Consider the following 26,712-nt stretch of genomic DNA (forward strand, 5'->3'; position numbering starts at 1 on the left):
CAGCTATTTGTTACAGAAACTCATGTCCCCTTCAAGACATATTGCAATAGCTTTGTTGATCTATCCACAGTTTCACATGCCTGTGGATTCTAGTCTTGTTTTTCCAGGATTTCTGTTACAATTTTTTAAATCTCAAGCCAAAACCAAGACATCATCAGGTTTTTTTTTGTTTTGTTTTTTTAACTTGCAAAACTCCCCCAAAGCTGCAGTAGAAAGAGAGAGAGCTGCTTCACGCTTCATGTTGACATTAGGTGGAGACCCCTGTAATTATGCCATGGCAAACACGTTACGTAAATTAGCTTTAATGTTGGATATACAGTAAAAAGTTCAGTTCAACAGTTACCATCTATTGTACTTACAGGTAGCCCATACAGTGTGAAGTCAGACGATTGAAAGAACAAAGTTGCATTGTAGTGTAAGGTGTGTGTGTGTGTTTGTGTGTGTGATCTCTCTGTAACTGTAACTGGACACAGGTAGAGAGCCACAGTGACTTTTCAGAGCCAGACCATCACTTGGCAGCGTTCAGGGCTGCAGGACAGTGCAGCTCTGTGTGCTGCTAATGACTGAGACCAATGAGCTTTTCCCACTGGTTTGTTGACGTGTGGGAGCAAAAAACCAACTTCCTCGGTTTACACTCTGGATGCACACAACACTGAAATGAAAACTTTTGCAGAGGCTGCAACATATTCTGCAGACTCTGCCTTGAGCTGTGGTGTTGGGGATATAACACTGCACCAGCATGTTGTTTTAGAATTACCTGTTTTTGTGCCTAATGAAGCAGGAGTTGTTGGTTGGTGAACTGCAGGCTTTGTGTTTAGATTCTCCTCTGTACCACTGCACATAACATGATCCTGCAAAATGAGACAGAGTGGGCGTCAGTGATTCTAATGGAGTCATTAGGGGAAATAACAGTGACTGTTATTCCTGATGCATATCAATGAATGGATATCAGTGTCAGCACCAGACTCAAAGAGCCACTGTTTGATCTCTCAGTCAGGACAGGGCTAAAAAAAAAAAAAAAACACACACACACACACAGAGGGAAAAAGGCTGGTGGATTGTTTCAAGCGGGGTCCATGCCATCCATTCTGATGAGGTGGTGGTGGTGATGGTGGCACGGTGGGGGGGTCACACAAAGTGAATGAGTAGGGAGAAAGAGAGAGAGGTAAAATAGAGCCAATTGTTTGAGTAGGCTCCTGATCCCTGATCAGCCAGCCAGCAGGAGAACAGAGGGGACCAGTGTCAGGATACACACACAAGCACACTGTACAACACTCACATATATGTTACCCAGAAAACTACACACACGCACACTGTAATTAGTGAGGGGGAGAGCAGCATGTGACTGAATAGCAGGTCTCGGTTCTGTAGGTGGACTTGGCTGACTGATCCTGGACCAGCCCCTATACTGTATGAAAGTCTGTGGAAGTGCTACTGTCCGGTGATTTCTGGAACTTGCAGATTTTTCTCTGCAAGATTCAGATTCCATCTGGTGCTTCACAGTGACCTCTCATCTCTGTGATGTTGCTGTTACTGATTTTATAATCATGGAGTGTTAATACAGGTAGGTTATATATGTTAAATCATAAACCTGCAATTAATAGGCCTCTAGTCTCAAGAAGAATCAACAAGTAAGAGAGTGTGTGAGTGAGATAAACCCCATCAGACTGTTTAATGATGACAGTTTAATGATAATGGTCCTCAGTGCATCTAGACTTAAAAAGATCCCTCTTTGCAGACAATGGGGCCTTGTGAAGGAGAGGAAGAAACAGAACTTAGATTCTGAGGAGACTGATAGAGGGAATCACTGAGGAACTGAATCATTATTTAATTGAGAAAATACCATGAGTGGTGAGGTTTCTCATTTTGAGACATAACTGACATGACCTTCACACATCAGTAAGAGAAGTTCAGAAGGATACAAATTAATTTGTTGTATACAGGTTTTTATCCACACTGTTCACTATGAAAGACTAGTGCTGATGAAGTGATATAATACATCATTTGTAATATAATTTCTATTTATCAGCAATTGCTAAGTTAATAACTAATGACTTCATATATATATATATATATTCTCCGGAGCAATAGGGGGCGATAAAAGCCGCGCTCATTGCCAAAAGCCGCGAAGTCAGAGAAAAGAAACCCGGAAACGGAAACTGTCTCGCTTTCTGTCTCTTCGCTGCCTGCAGCAGCTGCGATAAAACACCCAGGCGAGGTGGTGGAAGTCACGACGTACGTGCATTAATATATCAGTAAAAAATAACGATGGCTCTTGAGTCGCGGATCACGCAGGAGGAAATCAAGAAGGAGCCAGAGAAGCCCATTGATCGAGAAAAGGTAAGAGCGTAGTTTAGTTTGTTTACCTTATTAGCTCTGAGCTAACCTGGTCTGCCAGCTAAGTGCTAGCTAACAGTTTGGAGACTGGCGGGTTTAGGTTAAGGACAGGCTCCAGTGTTAGACTTTCCAGGATTAGTGTAACATATACGCCGTGTTATGTTATGATATATTACGGTGAGTAGAGGTTAGATAAAACTAAATGATTAATAGCTTCGACAGAATGCTAGTGCTAACGTGCTAGCAAGCATCTATTCATCATCAACCGTTAGTTTAAGGCATTGTTGTGGTTGTTGTTATCAATGACCTATTTGCCTAATTTGGGGTTTTGATCAAAATATTTGACTAAACATGTTCTTCATAAATGAAAAATACAGTTTAAATGTTTACATTCTGGTTCTTACCTATGAAACTACTAAAATGTAGGCTTCAGGCTTCTACGAAACCACAGCATTTTCGGAAAACTGCGGCGTATATCCAGTCCAAAGCTACACCCATTTTAATTACAACTTACCCCGAACAGCCCAGTTATCCTGATGGGTAAACGCTTTGTGTTTATGTTTTGTCTCTCAAAACCCACGGTGGCTCGTCAGTGGCCTTCAGGAGACAGTCTGGTGGGATGTGAGGTGACAGGACGCTTTCCTGGTGGTCAAAGCAGGTTCATTTAGTTAGATAACTATGTGATTATTACATATATGTATTCAGATATTGTTTACATTGGAACTGTCGTAAAACTCTTAAGAAGAATAATAGTGGTGTTAATATCTACTGTTCATTGATTTAAAAAATAAAATGTCGTGTTGTACTTACTGGCGTTGACCACCAGAGAGCACTGAACTTTCCAGACTCACTCGGTGTCAAGCTGGACGCAGATAGAGCTGAGGTGAAACCAGAACTTCTGGTTTCAGTTCCTGACCTAAGAAAACCTCGTTCAAAGTCCTGTTGAGTAATAACTTTAAATCCAGCCTTAGAACAGACAGTGCATCTTGCTCACTTTATGTTTTTAGATGAATACCTTAGTACTAATATTGTTGATTGTTTGATTTGTTTTCAGTAGCTGATTTAGTGCCACAATATTGCATTATTTAAAGGAATCAATCTATTATGATATTAAAACATGTCTTGTGCACTTACTTTTTTCTTACTGTTCCTGTGTTTGTTTATGTTACAGACCTGCCCTCTTCTGCTGCGAGTATTCACCACCAACAGCGGCCGACATCACAGAGTAGATGAGTTTGCTCGTGGCAATGTCCCCTCCAGTGAACTGCAGATATACACATGGTGAGACTCAAAATGCTTCTCTCTTTGTCATTGTTGTTATTCTATGTGTTAACCAGATGCTTGGCAGTGTTGAAGGCAACAAAAGCATCTTGTAGAAGTGTTTGATGTGAATTTCTGTGCGTGTTTCAGGATGGATGCTACTCTGAAAGAACTGACCAGCCTGGTGAAGGAAGTGTATCCAGAGGCCAGGAAAAAGGGAACACACTTTAGCTTCGCCATAGTCTACCCTGACCCCAGGGGGAAAGCATACAGGTTGGTATTGCACCACAGAGCCACAGTCTGGGTTCATGGAACCAGGCCACTTGCTAACAGGGCAGTTGAATTTGTGTGTGTTGTGTAAAACATGTCATCCTCTCCTGCTTCAGGCTGAAAGACATTGGCAGTACTGTGTCCGGCAGGAAGGGTACAGATGACTCCATGACGTTGCAGTCTCAGCGCTTCCAGATCGGAGACTATCTGGACATAGCTATCACGCCACCTAACAGGGCGCCACCCCTCAGCACACGCATGAGACCATTCTAAACATGCACACATGCATAGACATGCATAGCAACACACCTAATTCTGGTTTTGTTTTCTCTTTTGCATAATCTTGGATGGTTTTTGCCTCATTTTATAAAATGTGATGTGAATAAAGTTGTTGTTTTTTTCCAAAGTCTGTGTCCCTTTCTGTGTGATGGTGTGAGATGGTTGAAATTGCAGTTTAAACTCCCCATTATTAGATGGTCCAAATCCCACAAACAAACACCCAACAACGATACAAAGTGTAATTAGACTTTTAAAGCTAATAAACCGCAGCATGACAAGCAAGCCCTCAGAAAACTACTAGTTGGAGCAAGGCAATGTTGCACAAATGCTCTCCTGTTTCATTGATGGATTGATGTACACTGCCCGTGGTCATTAATTTAAATTTTATTTTGATAGTTGCAACAGGAAGTTGTTGGCGGCGCACGCGCAATGCAGCAGTGACAGCTAGCAGAAAAATATCAAAGATAGCCAACTGTTAGCTGAAGAAAGCAGCCGTTTGCACTCAAAATACACGTTGAAATGTTTCGGAGAAAACTGACAGCTCTAGATTATCACAATCCCGATGGATTTGACTGCAAAGGTAAGAAAAACTCGTCAAATAGCCGTTGAACTGGGTTGGTGAGTGTAACGTGGAGCCGGCTAACGTGTATGTACGTAACACAAGTGCTATCACTGTAAGGAGACAACGAAATACCAAACTCTGATGGTAAGACAGAAGTTTCATGAGGCGTTTTTCCGGCAAACATATATATTTGTCAGAACACGATGTAAATAAAAATATAGTCTTTTAATACACCACACTTTTATTCGGCATAGCTAATTCTAATGCTCTCACTACACAAAGTCCCCCGTGTTCACAATTTTATTCTAGCAAAAAGTAAATAATTTATTTTGTACCCTGATAATAGCAGTCAGTATATAACATTATGCCAAAGTACATTTTAATCCGTATATATTCATACGAATTTCGGCCTCGTTCCTGGGCTGTTAATATCAATTTACCACTGATAAAGCCATGAATTGAAATGCTAGCTACCCCGGGTGCAATGTAAACTATTTTGGTCCTGTAATAAGATAAATGATTCAGCAGACGTTACTGAGAGTCAGTAGGCTAAAGCTAGCATGTTGCTTATTCCTACATAGAAGGCTGACTCATTTATTTATTTAGTTGACTCCATTATTCGACGTCATTACTTCATGTAGTTGCTGGTATGTTGACATTTGTTCAGTGATTTACAAATGAGCACCTGCCCCCCCTCTTGGTTCAGATGAGACCCAGTTTAGGAACTGCATTGTGTGGCTGGAGGACCAGAAGATTCGACACTACAAGATCGAGGACAGAGGCAACCTGAGGAACATCCCCAGCTCAGACTGGCCCAAAGCCTACCAGAAGGTGAGACCATCAGCATACTGCCAGGCACTCTGAAATATGGTTTCAGTTCAAGAAAATACCACCTTAAACCTGACATAGACTGTATGTAGAATCTTATCTTGGCTGCTACCAGAGAACTTTAATGTCATTGCTGTACAGATCAGTAATGTTTTATAATGTGTGTATGCCCTTCTGTTGCCTTTGTGCAGTACCTGCAGGATGTCAACTGTCCATTTGGAGTTCAGGAGAGGCAGGAGGCTGTAGACTGGTTACTGGGTCTGGCTGTACGCTATGAATATGGAGACAATGGTAAGAACATAGAAAAACATGTTGTGCCTATCTTCTCAAATATTCATCTTTCATTTGACATGGTTATAACCCACAGATAAATGCAACTAATAATAGGTTGCAAGCAGACGTTGCTTCACTCTCAGGTGTTACAAGACAAAAATGCTGGAAACCTCTGCTATAGACTGATAACTGTAAGAATGTGTAATACATGCCTCTGTACCACTGTTGAAGTACTGATGAACACCAGTAGATGGAGACATTATAAAAGGAACCAGTGATGCCAGCTGACCAGTCGTCTTTTTTGGTTCACAGTCAAATGTTCTCAGAATTTTTGTTAGTGTTGGAACTCCATAGCCCCATGACATAGCCTTCAGAAGATAAAAACCTGAAGAATTACCTGTAATCTGACATTTTGGTTGTGTTCTGTTGTCTCTCCTCAGTGGAGAAGTATAAGAACTGCCAGCCACTGGCAGCCTCCGGTAACAGTGACAAAACAGCTGACCCTCTGGTCAACCTCGACAGTAAGCAGAAACACTTTATCTGCCCCTCTGCCTTCCCCAACACCTCACTTTCTCACATTCCTCCCTCTCTCTTTTAGTTTTTCGTTACTTACTTCCTTCCTCCTTCTGAATGAAATCATCACTTGTTTGTTTTTCAGGTAATTCACCAGATTTCAAAGCAGGAGTGATGGCTCTGGCCAACATCCTCAAAATACAACGCCATGACGACTACCTGGTCATGCTAAAGGTGAGACTGCACTGTATGCTGTTTCTGTGTATTAAAATATTTCTGTTAAATGTTTTTAAACAAAGAATTTTATTTATATGTCGTAGCTTCATGACGTTTTACGATCCTTTAGATTTTAGTGCTGTGGTAATCTGTGCTGATTGTAATGCTACAGCAAAGACTCTTGAGCAGCTGTTTTGTCAGAAATACAGCAGAGGAGGAGCTGGTGTATCTGTTTACAGCACAGCCAAACAAACATTGTTTTATTTAAAAAAGTCAGTCAATAACAGTAAACAGTGAGGCTGATATCTATGAGATCTAATTACCATTAAAGTTGAATTACATGCAGAGTTTGTGGTGAATTCCTCTTGTGTTAATCAGCAATTTGAATCCAGCATGGGAATGCTGGACTCTGCCACTAATAAAGAAAATTACCTCATAGAGAGGTAATTACAGCATACAATGAATGACTACTGTAGGAAAAATGCTATTCTATAATAGCCTTAAGGATAACAACTTTATAAATTTAGATGAAATCTATCATATTAATTTGTCTGTGTTTTTGTGTTTACCTGACAGGCCATTCGTATTCTGATCCAAGAGAGACTTTCTCCAGACGCCATCTCTAAAGCCAGCCAAAACAGAGAGGTAAACTTAAGATGCATATAATATTAGTCAAGAACGATGTTTAGATATCCACATTTTTACTTATACACATCTCTGAAGGTGTTTTTGATGTTTTTGATTTAACAAGGAAAAAGTGTTTATAATATGAGAGTGTCTCTTGGTTTGACTGCAGTCTCAGTCATGTGTATTTTTCTTTCCAGGGAGTTCCAGTAGCTTTAGACAAACACATCTTGGGTTTCGACACTGGAGGTGAAGACTGCTTTTATAACATCATGAAATACAACGTACAAGAACTGCAAATTGATTTTGAAGTGTTTGTTTGGATATGTTGACATGAGGTGGTATATCAGTGCATGGACATCCACTCAGGCAGGCAGCTCTGTGTGAGTGCGGTGTGGAGCAGCATTAACACATGTATCCAATAAAACTTAATAATCTATGAGAAATTAAAACAAATGTCCCTCTCTCTCTTGTCAGATGCGACTCTGAATGAAGCGGCTCAGATCCTGCGCCTGCTGCACATCGAGGAGCTGAGGGAGCTCCAGACCAAGATCAACGAGGCCATCGTAGCTGTTCAGGCCATCATCGCTGACCCCAAGACAGACCACAGGCTGGGCAAGGTCGGCAGATGAGAGCGAGGGTGGAGAAGGACACTGGAGGAGGGGAGGGACTGAACCACAGGAGTTTGAATTTGATTGATTTTTGGGAAGAAAAAAGCCTTTTTTGTTTGTTTGAGATGAACAGAATGAGTTTGTATTTTTCTCTGTTGCATGAGTCACGGATCAGATTGGGAATTGGGAGCAAATATAAGCCAATGCTTGTCAGATGCTGTCTTTCATTTTTGTACAGCAACAAGGATAAGTTGACACAGTTAGTATTGAAGTCCTCACATCCACGAAGATGTTAAATCGTTAATCTTTTCAGAGACTGAGGTTGAACCTTCTGATCATCCCCTGGCTGCTGTCATCTCTCCCTCAATAGAAACCACAGAGAAGCTGAAATATTCAAACTGACAGGTTATATTTGTAGCTTTTGTTTCTGGAGAAAACATGTTTTTTGCAGATGGTAGAAAAGGTTATTTTGAGGTGGTTTTCACTGAGGCTGTGTGGAAAAACCTATAAATATAGCTGAGCAGAGTTGGGCTCCTGTGCTTCCTGTGTGCTGGTCGTGATAATCTTCCTCCATTAGGCACCTTAAAACAAAAACCAGATAAGTAAACACAACAACCTCCAAAAAAATCTGTCAAGTACCAAATCACATTTTATTGTTATAAATATCACATCTTATAAAAAGATAAAGATTTTAAAAGTAGTAGTAATAAAAATATTTAGCAAAAAAAGAATGTAATGTCATTTCATCATGTGTGAAATACAGATTATTAGTGCAGAGAAATGTGGCAGTGGCTGTGATCTGACTGTGGCACACAGGGCTGAGGGAAACAGATTACTCAAATAATCAGATTACAGTAATCCGATCATACTAACTGTTCCCACTTAACATATTTTAGTTTTAGTAAAACAGTTTCTCTGTGTTTCTGATCAGGTAATGAAAAATCAGTGCTGAGGCTTTTAACTTCAGTCAGCTCAGTTGTAAATCTTGCTGAGAGTTAGATGGAAACATCACTGATACTCCTACATCTGTGCTCTAAATATGAAGCCTTCATCTAACTCTTGGTATGAAAGTGAAAAGCTGTATTTCCCAAAAAGTCTTACTGTTCCTTGAGTCTGTGTTTAACCAAAAACCACTGATGAAACACTGAATTTAAAAGCCACTCTGACCAGCTGACCAAAAAGAAAACAACAGAACTTTGGCTCAAACAGTTCAAATCATTTGTCTTTGGCTTTAAAAAACAGGAAACCTTTACTCATACATTTTAAAATCTGGTTTCATTGTTCTGTAGCTTTAATTGGTAGAAAACAACTCAACTCACGTACAAAAATACAGTAGAAAAAAAACAACTAAAAATGAGGTATAAAACAAATTTACAAAACATTTATTTTGGGGTTATATCTTTAAGGTGAGATAATGGGGTTAGGGTTTGTTTGGGGGGGGGGGTATAAATTTGCTCTGACGGTCAGTCTGGCCACAGGAAGCCATCTTGCTCCCTGCTAACATCCTTTCCTCTGAGGGACACAGGAGAGGACTCAGTGTGGTCCTGCCCTCTGTTCACAAATCACCCCAGAATTTTAGCACCAAAGGACTCTGCAGCTGCCAGTCCGACGTTAGTGGCTCCCTGTGACACAGAAATCACACATTTAAAGGATAACATTTTTACCACTGACACACATTTAACTTTCTAGTAGAGGTACAAACCTGTCTTTTCTCTAAGGTTAAAGATCCAGGTGGAAATGAAGATTTAAAGGTCTAATTTTCTCTTCCTGTGTGAATCCAAATGTGACAGGATGAAAGCTTTATCTGCAGTGACCTAATGACAGAACAAACAAACCCTCCATCCTGAACAAAGCCCTGCACTTAACAACTCATGGCGACTGAGAGTTCTCTCGTAAAGAGCATGTGTGTGTGTTCATGCATTTAACAATAACAGCTTTTAAGCCTCTTACAACCAGCTCCCAAACCCTTAACAAGTGTGTTTTAGAGCTGTCATCATGGTCAGAATTACACCACACATCCACATCTTTGAAGCAAGCGGCTGTTATTTAAGTCTGAGGTGTTACACACAGACGTGACATTTACGGCAACACACACTAGTGACAGTCATCACTGTGACCGTTTCCAGAGTCAGATGAACAAACTGAATTGTGCGCTCAAACCTCTCCATCATGACCAGATTTCACACTCTGCACATGTGTGTGGCTTCGACAGCGACATCTGCCAAGGTGCTACTTTAAGGATTATCCTGTGTTTAGAGGCCTACTTTGTTCTTTAGAGGCGTTTAATGCAAGGCTTTGAAAAGCCATCTGCAGACATCAACACATCACACACACACAAAATGCAGGTACAGGCTAACAGCTGTGTAATCATTGTACTTTGGTCTCATGTAGGCACACACAGGTTGAGGGTTGAGGGTTGTAACTTTATAATCATTGTTCTTATGATTTTTTCATTGGTGTACATCAGGTCAGGTATAGATAAAGATATGGGGCTGTCAGGGTTCAGAGTGATGGAACATGAACTCGGGTTTCACCAGACAACAAAGGGTACATTCATAATGACTGAAAATAATAGTCTTTGTTAATCTTCAGAGTCCACTGACACATGGAGATTCACACAACAATACTGTGTTTAATCAGGGCGACAATATGTCCAATGATCTTGTAATTACTGTATTTACTTTAGATATAAACTATTCACATTTGATATCTAATTTGTGGTTTACAATTGTGTATTTAGTGGGAGTATATACAAACTATGGTATCTATTATTGTTAAGGAAAACAAACGTAAAGATCCAGTCTGGATATGTTTTAAGAGATGTATAAAAATACTCTCCTCTGAATAATAATTTACGTCTTTCCACAAACACGTTCAATTACCACATTAAAAATTCTTAAAATGACATCTACAACATCGAAGAATCCAAAATCTCATATGCATCTGCAACACTTCAAACTCACCTGTAACCCTTAAAACCCAAAATTAAAGAAAGAGTGTGTGCATGAGAGAGAAAGAGAAAAAGACACACAGAAAAAACACATTAAATCAGGAATAAATCAAACTATCCATCCTATCTTACCTGATAGACACTGGGTGGTTGCTATGGCGATGCCGTAAAGGTGAGAACGTTGATCGGGCAGGTATTCGTCGGTGAACTGACTGCTGTCTTTGCTCACTGCGATCACACCATCCCTGTGAGGTGGAGGACAGAGAGAGATCATGTCATGAATAAAGAAGACAGGGCTGTAAAAGACCAGACTGCAGTAAAATAAAAAACAAACAAGATGAATAAAGATGGCTACCTCCTCCAGTCTGTGTAATAGAAGTGGTTCCTGTAGTAAACCATGCTGAATGGGTAGTTGAGGCTGGGGTGGATCACTCTTCGACCTGAACCATCTGGAAATATACACTCTAAACGCTTTGTACCTGAAGTAAAGAGACATACGGGTCAGTGTGATCTTTAACAGACTGTTTAGACACAGAGTAGACTGTTGGACCTCACAGTGCATGTTCTAACTGAAGTTTTTAGTTAGATATGTTAAGCAGAGATTAAGCAAGATTTTCATGTAAACATATGTTAGTCTTTCAACATGCAGAGGAGGTTAAACTACTTTTTTTGCCCTGGAGATCATTTGCTCAGGTTGTGTACAGACCCAGTAATGTAAATAAATAACACTAGACCACCTGTATGTAGCCTGACAGATGAAATTCAGGGCAAAAAAGTCACTTAAGACAATAAGAGGATTCTGTCTAGAGAGATTTCAGTGAGTAAATCAGAACAAGTTGACCAGCAGTCATGTTTAAAGTAGTAACAGTAGTAGTTGTAGAAGTAGTGTCTACCTGCATCAGCCCAGCAGATTTGTCCAGATGAAGAGTCATACGTGAGAGCGTTTGGCAAACCAATCCCATCAGACACCACCACCCTGCGGTTCTGACCGTCCACTGATGAACACTCGATCTTAGGAGCCTCTCTGTTCCAGTCTGTCCAGTACAGAGTGCTGCAGGGACAGACAGGGAAGAGGGGTTATATAACTTATTACACTCACATTACAACCTGCAAATGATTTCTATCATACAGGCTGGATTAGCACTGTATTAATCTCTTTAGAGTGGGCAAGTCAACCTGTTAGACTGAGTGTTTTCACAGGGTTGTTTTGGTGCTGAATGCAGGGATCTGGCTAATATAATGAGACAAGGGGAAAACCACTCACAAGCACACACACACATACACACACAGTGGGTACATAAGTGTACAAGAGCACAGAACTCAAGGGAGCAACTGTCTCATAATGATGAGGTCACGGTCAGGTTATTCTGAGCAACGTGCAACCTTTGACCTCAGCTCCTCTGGTGCATTTTCTGGGGGTATTTCATCATAAAATATGGCTCACACCAGCTCACACATATTTTCCAGTTTGGAATAAACTTTGTGGTTCTCATGGACGTGTTTCTGTGGTGAATCAAATCATATTTTATTATTTCAAACATTTCAAAAGCCGCAAAACTTGCTCGGCAGGATGATAACAAAGCTTCAGGGAGAGTGTGTGTGGGCTGCTTATGACGCCACGCTGCTTTTCATCTTGTGGATGATGGTGTACATGTGGGCAGTCCGCTGGGAACTACAGGTAATACACACCACATGAGCAATCAACGTATGCACACACGCACGCCATGTGTTTATGAGTGTGTGTTAATCAAGTGGATGAAGGTATGGGTGAGCAGATGTTGGTGTATGAGACACATGTACATGCTTTTATAATGTGTATTTTTCTGTGTATGTGTGTGTGTGAGGGAAACGTGCAGGCTCAGAAATCACAGAGCACATGCTTAATCATAAGTGTACCCGTGTGAAGCAGTAATTACCTTTAGGACTTGGCTTGTTGTCAGAACACACACACACACACGTACTTGGCCTTGAGTCAGAAACTAAACTTTAAACTGTCAAACCAATAATGTGAAACACACATTTAAAGTTTTATGATTTGGGTTATTGCTGCTATGTTTAATCATTTGTATCAACCACATTAACACACACACACACACACACACACACACACACACACACACACACACACACACACACACACACACACACACTCTCTCTCTCTGTCTCTCTCTCACACATAAACATACACATGCACACACACACCAGCTGTTGATTATGTGATTAGTTGCAATGATAAAAAGCAGATGTTATTCCTGGAGAGCTGACCAATGAAGGCCTTATGCTTTCACCACATATATATGTGCGTGTGTGCATGTGTGTGTGTGTGTGTGACTGTCCAGGATTAATAGCATCCAGTAAATCCAGTCCAGTTTTCTTGGCTCTGTTTGGTTGCAACACCCACAGAGAGAGCACTAAATGTCACTTATATGACCGAATTATCAAACACACATTACTAAAGGGACGCTCCACCCTAAAACCCAAAGCCCATCGATTTTCCTGGGATCATCTGTCTCACACTGATGAAGTCATGTTTAGGTCACAGTCTCTCAAGTTTAGAAACCAGACTCAACAAGAACCCTTTCTGCAAAATGCCTTTAAAACATAATCTTCACTGTACTAATGAATTAGTTACAGGCCTTGTTGACTCAGCCTGTGTGAGGACTGGTGTGTTTGATTTCATGGTTGTGCTAATGGGCTGAAAACCATCTGTGCCCTCTTTTGATATAAAATCACTGTGGATACAGTGAAGGCTGAGTGAGGTATTCTGCCTCAGTGGAGCACCTCCAGGATGTTACACTGGATCGCGAAGAGTGTGTGTGGGCGTGTGTTTGTTTCTTGCTCAGGGAAGAGATTTGTAAGTGTTTGCAAATCCAGACTAAACTGCTTCAAGGCTTTTCAAGTGGCAGGTTAAACAACATCAGTGATTTTTTTTACTTAAAACTAACCCAAAACAAAACAGAAAAAAATGGTTTTACCCAGTGGAGGAGACCACTATGATAGCACGGGGGTTGACCAGGTCTGTGTCAAACAGTGTCTGCCTGCCACTGCCGTCTAGGTTAGCACTTTCGATCATGTCAGGGTTCGAGTCGACCCAGAAGATCAACCTACGTTTGACGTCCACAGCCAGACCCTCTGGACTGACCAGATCTACAGCGAGCAGGGAGACCATATACAAAGTATTGAGATCATTTAAAACATCATCCAACATTTATTATTGAAATGAAGGGTTGCGGAGAGTAAGTGTGTGATCTTACTTGTGTTAATGAGAATCTCAGGCTCAGCTCCTGGTGCCATTGAGGCTCTGTTGATTGTTCTTGCAGACAAATCTGTCCAGTAGACTTGGTTCTCTTTGCAGTCATAGGCAATCCCAACAACTATGGAACCCTGGACACACCCATACATGAATGTAAGCACTTAATGAGATAGACTGACATTATTACAGTTGCACCGGTATTGACCTTAAGTGGCCATTGTTCCATCTCCAGTTTGTCTTTTAACTTCCTGTTACTATTACTAGGAAAATTAGGTGTTGAAATTTGAATCCTTTAAACATCTACTTTGAGTGTTATCTAAAATAAATAAAAAAAAGATGGAATATAGATCATCATCCATTCATCTCTTACATGTAGAGTCAGTAGTGTTTTGGAGCGGGTCGCATCCAGTCTGGTCCCGTTGAGAGGCAGCGCTCCTATTTTCTGTCCCTGAGCGTACAGCAGAATGACGTCAGTGTTTGTGGGAGGGGTCACATCTGGGCGAGGCAATGGGCGGATGGTGGGCGGGGCCACAGAGGGGAGGCCTGGGAAAGGATTTAATGATACCAAAATGAGGTTTCAGCTGTGATTGGTGGCACCTTCAACAAGTGGAAAGATACTTACATGCAGGTTTGACAACATCATGGGATCGGGTACCAGGAACCTCCCGCCCATCCTGGTCCACACACCAGCAATAAGTGGTCTCCCCATAACACTGGACTGGACTAAGAAGGAATATGAGTCAAAATTAGTAGCCTGATTTGAACAGGAACTCACGTTTTGTTTTTGTGTATGTTTGTTGCTTACCTGAATTGTCCATCTGGTTCACACTGAGGCACGTACTGTTGTGGCTCTGGTTTTCCACCATAGTGCTCAATCAAACTGGCCCTCCATCGCTCACACACACTCTCAGGGCGCTGGGTCGGAGCAACAGGAACTGAAGGGGACATTAATCAAACAAACCGAACACTATTACTATTTGTAAAGCTGAATATAATCCCACATGGTTGTAAACTTACTGTTCAGATCCTATTCTGTTCCAATTTATCATTATTTATTCAGTTATATTCTCAGTTTCTATCTTGCTGAGTTTAAATCACAGTGGTAGGTGGAGTGTTAGATAAATGGTGTGAGGAGGCCCTGTGTTTAAAAAGGCACACACACATACACACATCTTGCTTTTGTCAAAACTGTTTACCTTGTTAAATCCCTTTAATAACTCACTTTATAGCAGAGCTTTAAAACTAAACCCAAAACCACTTTAGGCTTCCACTAATGTTTATGCTGGCCTCTCTGTTTCTGTGTAAATTTCTAATGTGAGACTGCACAGCTTCTAAACTGAGAAGGAGATTAGGATAATATTTGAGAGGAGGGTGAGAAGCGAGCAGTCCAGCAGTGAGAGCTCTGAGAGGTAAAGGGCTCCTGATTTGGACCAGGGAACATGACTTCCAAAATAAAAATGAGCAGGAAATGCTCTTGACTCCCTCATCATGACCCATTTCTGAGAAATCCGTGAATAAGGTTCCAGTGCAGCGGCAAATGAAAAAAAAGACTGTGATTGTACTGGGTGACTTCCAGGTGTGAATGAGTGCAACTGAATATGAGGCAGAATGGTAATGAAACAAACTGTGAGTTCAGATGTGTTAGGTTTTTAAAAAGCAGAGTAAACATACAAATCTACAAGCATGTGCACAACATAACAAAGTGTGGATACATGTGTGTTTCCGTTCGTTTGTGCAGCATCTGTAGGGTGGGTGTAACACTGTGTTGTCACTCAGCTGGCCAGGCAACCCGTCTTGTTTTCATTTGGTTGCCTAGCAACAGCTGGCAGTTCATCTTACCACAAAATGACCACTTCAGATGTTTGGATGGTCATAAATGGAGTTTATAGCAAAGGCTGGATTTATAGAGCAGCCTCTGTTTGTATGTTAGAGTGTGAGTGAGAGGATCATAGAGTCACAGAGTGAGAGGCTGACAGGCATGGCTCGCATGATGGCAATACTGGTCTGTCAGTCCATCGGCCACTTTGGTCCAGGTTGAAATATCGCTACCAATAGATGATTTTTTTCCTTGTACTTGAGACAAGAAGATCTCTAAGCTTATTTCCACGAGTCAATACATCAGTCGAATTAATATCTGTAAAACTCAAATGTCTCAAGCAGTGATAACAATCTCACCTGGTTTGTCACAGTCTACAGATGGTGTACCAGGTGGTGTCCTGGTTCCTGCTCTCTCCTCCCCCTTACTGTCCACACACCAACAATGTCCAGAGGAGCCATGACACTAAACACATAACGATAAAAACAATGTTATTAGTAGTAAAAAGAAAAGAGCAAAAACAAACAAAAAAGCACACAGAAAAAACTAAATAATCTATTTCTGTCTTCAAAGAAATCACAGTTTTACCTGTCGAGGTAGATACTGTCCCTCTGCATCACACTGAGGTACATAGGCTCCAACTATAGGATATCCCTCTGGACTGGTGGTCTGAACACTGTCTCTGTGGTGCTCACAGTGAGTTTTTGGACGCACTTGTTCATCTGGGGAAAATGAATAAATTTACCTTTGTGTGAGTTATTATGTTTTACTGTTAGAGTCTTTTCACAAACTTCCCCTGAAACCCAAATTTTTGGGAAATCATCAGAAGCTGATGGACCATCACTTTGTAGGTTATGTAGCTTGGCTACCAAGACTGCACTTCTCTCTACCACATCTATGCTGACGACACTCAACTTTCTTTTTCCTCTTCAGGCACACAGAGGCTGGAGCCTGTGCATCCCAAGCTGTCAGCTCATCACCTCAACTTAGTTGTTACAAAAAGTGTATTCTTCCTTGGTAAGACAGAGAACTGTCACAAGTTTGTATTTACCACATTTTGGTCAGAGTGCAATAAATGTCAGGCAGCTATCTCACCTGGTTTGTCACAGTCTACAAATGGTGTACCAGGTGGAGTTCTGGTTCCTGCTCTCTCCTGCCCCCTACTGTCCACACACCAACAATGTCCAGAGGAGCCATGACACTGTATATAAAATAATAAAAACAGTGTTATTAATAGTGGGAGGAACAAGAAGACAAGAAACACACATAAAACAAAAAACAAGAATAATTTATCTTTGTTTGCAGAGAAATTACAGTTTTACCTGTCGAGGTAGATACTGTCCTTCTGCATCACACTGAGGTACATAGGCTCCAACTATAGGATATCCCTCTGGACTGGTGGTCTGAACACTGTCTCTGTGATGTTCACAGTGAGTTTTAGGACGAACTGGTTCATCTGGAAAACATTTACAAATGTAAACAAATTATCAAGGAACAAACTAAGTATTTAGATCAATTCCCACATCACAGGTCTGAGTGATATCACCTAAAATCCACATCAGTGCTGGCGAGTTATTATACTTTACTGAGTCAACATGTCTGCAGTGTTTCACAGAATGGCCTTCTGTACCTCAACATGACTTGTTGAAGTGGCTGACCACCAGGACTGCACTCCCTGCTGTCCTTCTCCAGTCCCACTATGCTAAGGACAATCGACTATCTTTGCAAGCTTTGAAAGACCTCTCCATCCTCTGATGATTAACAGCTCCTGCACAGATGGTAGTCGTCCTCACCCAACCCCCGATGTACCCTGAATACCTGACATTCATTATGGACATTTCCCATTCTGTAGATCTGACTCTGCTCAGCTGCTCAGTGGCTTGTTCAAGCACAGCTCATATTCTTGATAAGCTGCTATATAAACTTCCTATAGTATTCTCATCGGCTTCTACTTCTCATCCTGCACCTTCACTCTGGGCTACAAACGTGTACACATATCCACCTCTGGTAATTTGGATTGATATGAATCTTAGTGCAATGAAGCTGGAACAGGTAGAAACAGCAGTCTCACCTGGTCTGTCACAGTCTACAGATGGTGCACCAGGTGGTGTCCTGGTTCCTGCTCTCTCCTCCCCCTTACTGTCCACACACCAACAATGTCCAGAGGAGCCATGACACTAAACACATAATGATAAAAACAATGTTATTAGTAGTAAAAAGAAAAGAGCAAAAACAAACAAAAAAGCACACAGAAAAAACTAAATAATCTATTTCTGTCTTCAAAGAAATCACAGTTTTACCTGTCGAGGTAGATACTGTCCCTCTGCATCACACTGAGGTACATAGGCTCCAACTATAGGATATCCCTCTGGACTGGTGGTCTGAACACTGTCTCTGTGGTGCTCACAGTGAGTTTTTGGACGCACTTGTTCATCTGGGGAAAATGAATAAATTTACCTTTGTGTGAGTTATTATGTTTTACTGTTAGAGTCTTTTCACAAACTTCCCCTGAAACCCAAATTTTTGGGAAATCATCAGAAGCTGATGGACCATCACTTTGTAGGTTATGTAGCTTGGCTACCAAGACTGCACTTCTCTCTACCACATCTATGCTGACGACACTCAACTTTCTTTTTCCTCTTCAGGCACACAGAGGCTGGAGCCTGTGCATCCCAAGCTGTCAGCTCATCACCTCAACTTAGTTGTTACAAAAAGTGTATTCTTCCTTGGTAAGACAGAGAACTGTCACAAGTTTGTATTTACCACATTTTGGTCAGAGTGCAATAAATGTCAGGCAGCTATCTCACCTGGTTTGTCACAGTCTACAGATGGTGCACCAGGTGGAGTTCTGGTTCCTGCTCTCTCCTGCCCCCTACTGTCCACACACCAACAATGTCCAGAGGAGCCATGACACTAGAATAGAAATAATAATTGTATGTATGGCCATAACAATACTGAATAAAGATATGCAGGATCTCTCATTTACAACACAGTAACAATGATACCTGTTGAGGTGTGTATTGGCCATTTGCATCACACTGAGGTACAAACACTCCAGGTATAGGATATCCCTCTGCACTGGTGGTCTGTACACTGTCTCTGTGCTGCTCACAGTACGTTTTAGGACGCTCTGGTTCATCTGCAGATTTCAAGAAAAAAAGGTGTAAAGTAATAAAATAGAGATGCTGTCTTTTGTCAAGTAAACTATCAAAAGTAACATGAAGGACAAATGAAGGTACACTGAGTAAAATCTTTCCCCTCACCTGGTCTGTCACAGTCTACAGATGGTGTACCAGGTGGTGTCCTGGTTCCACGTCTCTCTTGTCCTCTACTGTCCACACACCAACAATATCCAGTAGAACTATGACACTAGAGCAACAACAATTTATGTCAAATTATGTTTGTATGTCATTTTATGTTACTCAAAGTTACTTTAAAGTCATAAATGAAACTGTTTGAATGTATCTGTCACCAGATGCTTACCTGCTGTGGAACATACTGTCCATTATCATCACACTGAGGTACATAGGCTCCAAGTAGAGGATATCCCTCTGGACTGGTGGTCTGAACACTGTCTCTGTGATGTTCACAGTGAGTTTTAGGACGCTCTGGTTCATCTGGATAAGGCAGGTTGATGAATTTTTGTAAGTCATTAGTAAACACAGGTGTTTACAACAAAACAGTTATAGCCATTAGAAATGTGTAGACTTGCAGCTGCTCCTAAGCTACAACATTTAGGAATTACCAATTCAACACCTCAGTATCTTTCACAGAAGATATTTCCACTTTCCTCAGTCCCTGTCCTCTTATACCTGTTAGAAACTGGTACCACATGGTCCTGCACTGAGCCCACTACTATTTTTCTCCACACTAGATCTCTTGGCTCTGTTGGCACAACTGACAACCCATCTGTTACTGCTGCTACTGATTTGCTTAAGCTCAACCCATGCCCTGCATGGACTGCTATAATAAATCCCTTCTAGTTGGGCTTCAACAGTTCTCTTCACTCCTTACAGCTCATTTTAAAAAGCTGCACAATGTTGGATTTACCAGCTTTAGATTGTATATTGTCATCAGCCCCCTTCATGTTGGCCTCCCATTTAGATGAGATTTAGTACTTGAATGTATATGTACTATATGTCCTGACAAGTTTGGATACAGCAGGTCATAAACAACTAGAAACAGCAGTCTCACCTGGTCTGTCACAGTCTACAGATGGTGTACCAGGTGGTGTCCTGGTTCCACGTCTCTCTTGTCCTCTACTGTCCACACACCAACAATATCCAGTAGAACTATGGCACTAGAGCAACAACAATTTATGTCAAAATTATGGTTGTATGTCATTTATGTTTCTCAAAGTTACTTTAAAGTCATAAATGAAACTGTTTGAATGTATCTGTCACCAGATGCTTACCTGCTGTGGAACATACTGTCCATTATCATCACACTGAGGTACATAGGCTCCAAGTAGAGGATATCCCTCTGGACTGGTGGTCTGAACACTGTCTCTGTGATGTTCACAGTGAGTTTTAGGACGCTCTGGTTCATCTGGATAAGAAAGGTTGATGAATTTTTGCAAGTCATTAGTAAACACAGGTGTTTACAACAAAACAGTTATAGCCATTAGAAACATGTAGACTTGCAGCTGCTCCTAAGCTACAACATTTAGGAATTACCAATTCAACACCTCAGTATCTTTCACAGAAGATATTTCCACTTTCCTCAGGCCCTGTCCTCTTATACCTGTTAGAAACTTTCTACCTTTAAAGGTCTTGGTGTGTTTTATGACCTACTGTCTTCTCCCTGACTGGTTTCACTTACTGGGGCTATGCAGGGTCTGTTTTAACCAGACATCTTCTGCACTGAGGTACCACATGGTCCTGCACTGAGCCCACTACTATTTTTCTCCACACTAGATCTCTTGGCTCTGTTGGCACAAGTCACAACCCATCTGTTACTGCTGCTACTGATTTGCTTAAGCTCAACCCATGCCCTGCATGGACTGCTATAATAAATCCCTTCTAGTTGGGCTTCAACAGTTCTCTTCACTCCTTACAACTCATTTTAAAAAGCTGCACAATGTTGGATTTACCAGCTTTAGATTGTATATTGTCATCAGCCCCCTTCATGTTGGCCTCCCATTTAGATGAGATTCAGTACTTGAATGTGTATGTACTATATGTCCTGACAAGTTTGGATACAGCAGGTCATAAACAACTAGAAACAGCAGTCTCACCTGGTCTGTCACAGTCTACAGATGGTGTACCAGGTGGTGTCCTGGTTCCACGTCTCTCTTGTCCTCTACTGTCCACACACCAACAATATCCAGTAGAACTATGGCACTAGAGCAACAACAATTTATGTCAAATTATGTTTGTATGTCATTTTATGTTACTCAAAGTTACTTTAAAGTCATAAATGAAACTGTTTGAATGTATCTGTCACCAGATGCTTACCTGCTGTGGAACATACTGTCCATTATCATCACACTGAGGTACATAGGCTCCAAGTAGAGGATATCCCTCTGGACTGGTGGTCTGAACACTGTCTCTGTGATGTTCACAGTGAGTTTTAGGACGCTCTGGTTCATCTGGATAAGGCAGGTTGATGAATTTTTGTAAGTCATTAGTAAACACAGGTGTTTACAACAAAACAGTTATAGCCATTAGAAATGTGTAGACTTGCAGCTGCTCCTAAGCTACAACATTTAGGAATTACCAATTCAACACCTCAGTATCTTTCACAGAAGATATTTCCACTTTCCTCAGTCCCTGTCCTCTTATACCTGTTAGAAACTGGTACCACATGGTCCTGCACTGAGCCCACTACTATTTTTCTCCACACTAGATCTCTTGGCTCTGTTGGCACAACTGACAACCCATCTGTTACTGCTGCTACTGATTTGCTTAAGCTCAACCCATGCCCTGCATGGACTGCTATAATAAATCCCTTCTAGTTGGGCTTCAACAGTTCTCTTCACTCCTTACAGCTCATTTTAAAAAGCTGCACAATGTTGGATTTACCAGCTTTAGATTGTATATTGTCATCAGCCCCCTTCATGTTGGCCTCCCATTTAGATGAGATTTAGTACTTGAATGTATATGTACTATATGTCCTGACAAGTTTGGATACAGCAGGTCATAAACAACTAGAAACAGCAGTCTCACCTGGTCTGTCACAGTCTACAGATGGTGTACCAGGTGGTGTCCTGGTTCCACGTCTCTCTTGTCCTCTACTGTCCACACACCAACAATATCCAGTAGAACTATGGCACTAGAGCAACAACAATTTATGTCAAAATTATGGTTGTATGTCATTTATGTTTCTCAAAGTTACTTTAAAGTCATAAATGAAACTGTTTGAATGTATCTGTCACCAGATGCTTACCTGCTGTGGAACATACTGTCCATTATCATCACACTGAGGTACATAGGCTCCAAGTAGAGGATATCCCTCTGGACTGGTGGTCTGAACACTGTCTCTGTGATGTTCACAGTGAGTTTTAGGACGCTCTGGCTCATCTGGATGAGAGAGATACACAAGAACAGGATCAGGATCAGAACAGGAAACTTTGTACAGCATATTCTTTCAGAGAGTGTATAACATCAGATATGACTGAATCCCTCCTGTCATTTAAAATGGAGATTAATGCAGGATGTGGCCTTGACTATGTTTGTGGAAAGACCTACAAATGTACATTAAAAAGGTACATTTTAAAAGGGTGACAGACATGTTTATTTTCTCACTGTCACTCCTTCCTCTAAAAGGGTCATAAAATCCATCCAGCTGGTGTATAGCTGTCTTAACTTTTAGTTCATATGAAGAAAAAAAACATGCAGTGAGATGTGTTTGAGCCTCATGTTACTCTGGCCCTCTGTTGTCCTTTACTTTCAACTTCCCACCACACACTCCGTCTCATAGTGATATCACCTGTTTTTCCAGGCATTCCAAGGCTATGACCCAATGACCTCAACACTGCACCACTTACAAGGTTAGACACACACTGGCGTAAATGTGCTGTCTGTTTGACTTGTCATTGAGTTGAGGAATTAGGGGGTTCACAGGTCAATGTTTTGCAAGAGAGCCTTGGAGGGCCATGACATAATACACCTGCTGACGCTAGTCCTGTTACCACAGATAACAAATTAGCTTTAAATGCTTATGTGGGGCTGAATAGAGGGAGAAGTCTGTCTATTTGTGTAGTTTTCTTTTTTTCACCTGGTTTGTCACAGTCTATGGGTGGTGCACCAGGTGATGTCCTGGTTCCTGCTCTTTCCTGTCCTCTACTGTCCACACACCAACAATGTCCACTGGAACCATGGCACTGTAAAATTAATTAATTTCACATAGTCCAATTTTTATGTTATTTTAGGTTAAATTCAAAAACAATATCAGTTCATCTGTCTGTCAATTAGCCATCAGTCATCAGGTGCTGACCTGCAGTGGTATGTACTGTCCATTAGCATCACACTGAGGTACATAGGCTCCAACTATAGGATATCCCTCTGGACTGGTGGTCTGAAGACTGTCTCTGTGATATTCACATTGAGTTTTAGGACGCTCTGGCTCATCTGAGGAGGAAAACAAAACATTTATTTACATAAGGAATCTTTAGCAAACAACACAAATAGGCCAAAACTACAAGATAGTCCTGGTAAATCTATTTGACAGAACAAGGGAAGGTGGAAAACGTATGGCAAGGTATTGACACTGAAAAATGAACTTCAACCCTATAGAAACTACAAAGTGTTTGCATTGAAAATTTCTGTAATGTTACCCCCGCCCAGATATGCATGTTTCCACTTACTTTAGATGGAAGGAATAGTTCAACATTTTGGGAAATGCATTTACTCTCTTTCTTGCAGAGAAGTTTGACACAGACATGAGAGTCGTCATTTAATGTAGCCTGTGCAGCCTGAAAATCTAAATTTTGGCAAGTGCTTCCAAGCAATCTCACCTGGTCTGTCACAGTCTACAGATGGTGTACCAGGTGGTGTCCTGGTTCCTGGTCTCTCTTGTCCTCTACTGTCCACACACCAACAATGTCCAGAGGAGCCATGACACTGAAACAGCAACAGCAGTAACCAAAATAAATTATTTTCAGCTTCAGAGTTAGAGTTAGATTACAGGTATGAAAATAACATTTGATGGATTACACATAGAACAACACTGACCTGTAAAGGTCTGTACTGTCCATTATCATCACACTGAGGTACAAACACTCCAGGTATAGGATATCCCTCTGGACTGGTGGTCTGTACACTGTCTCTGTGCTGCTCACAGTACGTTTTAGGACGCTCTGGTTCATCTGGAGAGGAAAAATAACAAATAATGAATATGTAAAGCTAGGTTCTCACAAAAATAAACACATTTTATTGGTTCTCCACTGCCTTCCTGATGATGAGGCACACCAAAATGATGTCATCTGCATATTTTATGTGGTTTAGTGGCCAGACGTACCATACTGGATCAAAGCTAAGTATGGCTCTTAGAGGAGCACTCCAATGACACACTAGATTCAGTTAGTCACAGTTAATCCAATTTAGCTTGCCAAAACTGTTGTGTAATGTCCTCTGTAGTTTTTGAGGAGCTTTGATAAGTGTGATAAACTAACCCTTGATGCCATAGTGATGTCATGGAGGTTATTTTACCTTGGGTTTTAAGGATAAGTTACAAACTGAAAGCGAAGGTTCCCCTAATGCTCACTGCATTTTGGGAAATGTAGGATCCAGTGTTTTTGGAGCTTGCTACATTAACCGAATATTTCACTAACTTTATGGAAATGAAACACAAAATAACTCAAATCCAAATTCCAAAGATTACAGTTATGTTTTCATATCTATATAAGGTAAAGATGAACAAACTATAAGGACATTTTAACTTATACACCAATCCTTTTATTGAACAGCCACTTATAGACAAAATGACAACAGAATGAGTACCTGGTCTGTCACAGTCCTTGGGTGCTGTACCAGGCGGTGTCCTGGTTCCTGCTCTCTCCTGTCCACTACTGTCCACGCACCAACAATGTCCAGTGGAGCCGTGGCACTGGGAATGAATTATTAAACTTTTCAAAATCAGAACATCATTTCACTTGTGTCATCAGTCAGACATGCACTCTGTCAGTCAGTGCCCACCTGCAGAGGTCGGTACCGTCCGTCAGAGTCGCACTGAGGGATGAAGGCTCCGACCCTTGGCCGTCCACCAAGTTCCACTCCACTCTGCGAGACTGTCATCTGTGCAGCTCACACTGGCTCTTTGGGACGAACTGTCTGTCCTGTAGACAAACAATGATTTAAAAAAATAAAATAAAATTTGTATCATTCCTATCATACTTTCTGATAAGTTTCCATAAGAGTTTTGGAAAAGGCTGCAAGATCTTAATGAAAGATCTCAGAACATTTAATACAAAGGGCAAACGGTAAAATGAAATGCTGGAATTATAGAAATATAGTAATAGTCCCTCTCTATATGAAACATTATAAATATATGACAGTTACAATCTGTATGAGTCTATTTGAGTCACACTGCATCACAACTGTGGCAATTTTACTGACCTTCCTGCTGGGAACAGTAGAAACCATCACCGTAAAAGCCAGGCTGGCACTGACACTGGAAAGATCCTAATCCATTGATACATCTGGCGTTGACGTGACATGGAGAGGAGCTGCACTCATCCATATCTGTGAAAATAGGGGGAGAGAAATAAATAAGCAACCACAATTGCAGAAAGTCATGCTTGGAGTCTGGAAACTCTCACTAACTCAAACAAACAAAAATGATACATAAAACAACATCTGGCTGCTGGCTTGGAATAATTCAGTGGTATCTTATCAATTTGGATGATTTCAAGGCTTTATGTAAAGTTTCGCATATCTGTCAAAGAGGTAGGAAGGGAGGGTTTAAAGGAAGTTCATCAAAAGTTCACACTGATAGGTGAAAGGAGGACACACACACACCGGCAGGACCGTGCTCCTCCACACATTCCAAAGCAACACACACACTGTGTCACTGCTCCATTTGTCTTTCACTTTCACCCCCTGTCCTGTCCAATCTCACCCTCTTGTTCTCACATTAGTCCTCTCATTCCCATTCTTGTTCTCACATTTGTCACCCATCCTCCCCTCTCACTGTGTTTTCTAGCTTTTGCAGCTGTGCCTTACTGTTTATGAAGAGATGTTATTCCTGTGTTCGGACAAATATGTGGGTCTCTTCCAAAAACTCAGCTCATTTTGGAACATGCAGCTCTACATGCTCCAAAATACATCTTAGGGGACCAACAAGTGCAACTGACAACCAACCCATGAAGGACAGGATGAGATCATGATGATGATGGGAGAATAACACTGTCAGCCTTTATGTTTAGTGGTCTTTGTTGGATATCTGTGTTGACGCAGACTTTCACATAAATGAAGGAGTGTCATGGAGCACAGCACAAAGACAAACCACTACAACAGGTTTGTCATTAATTGTAGACAATGATTAACAGGTGTTAAAATGTGTTGAAACTGTTAGAGATTTAGACGATCCCCTGAGTTTTCCTCTAACACCAATATGAGGTTGTTATTTTTGGTTTTCAGTTAAATGTCTCAACAATTATTGGATGAGTTGTGAAATGAAATTTAGTACAAACATGTTCCCCTATGGATGGACTGTAACAATTCTTTCCAATTAGCACCACCACAGGTAAAAAAAATTCACTCATCCAGTGAAATATTTCAACATCTACTGATGAATAGCAAACTACATTTGTACAGACATCAGGGGCGCTCACACAATGTATTAAATGACTTTGGTGATCCCCTGACTTTTCTTCTAACATCACTATGAGGTTAATGTTTTGGTTGTCATGAATTTTGGTACATGACAACCATGTCCCCCTCCACAGTGAACTGTGATCTTTCAGTGATCCCTTAAAGC

At 41.1% G+C, this 26,712-nt stretch overlaps 3 protein-coding genes across 3 annotated transcripts; 2 read left to right on the forward strand and 1 right to left on the reverse strand.

Annotated features, from left to right (window-relative positions):
- The first annotated feature begins 2,162 nt into the window (after positions 1–2,162).
- On the forward strand, positions 2,163–4,273 carry LOC108887611 (histone deacetylase complex subunit SAP18). Its single transcript, XM_018683065.1, has 4 exons — positions 2,163–2,340; positions 3,509–3,618; positions 3,748–3,870; positions 3,984–4,273. The coding sequence occupies exons 1-4, from the start codon at positions 2,269–2,271 to the stop codon at positions 4,138–4,140; spliced, it is 462 nt and encodes a 153-aa protein (XP_018538581.1). The 5' UTR covers positions 2,163–2,268; the 3' UTR covers positions 4,141–4,273.
- Positions 4,274–4,565: 292 nt separating this feature from the next.
- Positions 4,566–8,298, forward strand: LOC108887609 (RNA transcription, translation and transport factor protein). The gene is made up of 8 exons (XM_018683062.2): positions 4,566–4,726; positions 5,415–5,539; positions 5,728–5,827; positions 6,250–6,330; positions 6,468–6,556; positions 7,115–7,183; positions 7,363–7,411; positions 7,640–8,298. The coding sequence occupies exons 1-8, from the start codon at positions 4,666–4,668 to the stop codon at positions 7,792–7,794; spliced, it is 729 nt and encodes a 242-aa protein (XP_018538578.1). The 5' UTR covers positions 4,566–4,665; the 3' UTR covers positions 7,795–8,298.
- A 104-nt stretch (positions 8,299–8,402) lies between these two features.
- Positions 8,403–25,028, reverse strand: LOC108887610 (thyroglobulin). Its single transcript, XM_018683063.2, has 31 exons — positions 24,930–25,028; positions 24,735–24,840; positions 23,967–24,100; positions 23,750–23,855; positions 23,230–23,363; positions 23,011–23,116; positions 22,180–22,313; positions 21,960–22,065; positions 21,249–21,382; positions 21,029–21,134; positions 20,207–20,340; positions 19,987–20,092; positions 19,276–19,409; positions 19,056–19,161; positions 18,798–18,931; positions 18,600–18,705; positions 18,093–18,226; positions 17,864–17,969; positions 17,115–17,248; positions 16,888–16,993; positions 16,381–16,514; positions 16,152–16,257; positions 14,782–14,911; positions 14,599–14,699; positions 14,347–14,519; positions 13,978–14,107; positions 13,699–13,870; positions 11,617–11,774; positions 11,079–11,202; positions 10,856–10,968; positions 8,403–9,395 (listed from the first exon to the last, which is right to left on the reverse strand). The coding sequence occupies exons 1-31, from the start codon at positions 25,026–25,028 to the stop codon at positions 9,385–9,387; spliced, it is 3,717 nt and encodes a 1,238-aa protein (XP_018538579.1). The 3' UTR covers positions 8,403–9,384.
- Between the last annotated feature and the right edge of the window lie 1,684 nt (positions 25,029–26,712).

This window comes from Lates calcarifer, unplaced genomic scaffold (assembly GCF_001640805.2).
Source record: "Lates calcarifer isolate ASB-BC8 unplaced genomic scaffold, TLL_Latcal_v3 _unitig_1245_quiver_1679, whole genome shotgun sequence".
Lineage (NCBI taxonomy): Eukaryota > Metazoa > Chordata > Actinopteri > Centropomidae > Lates > Lates calcarifer.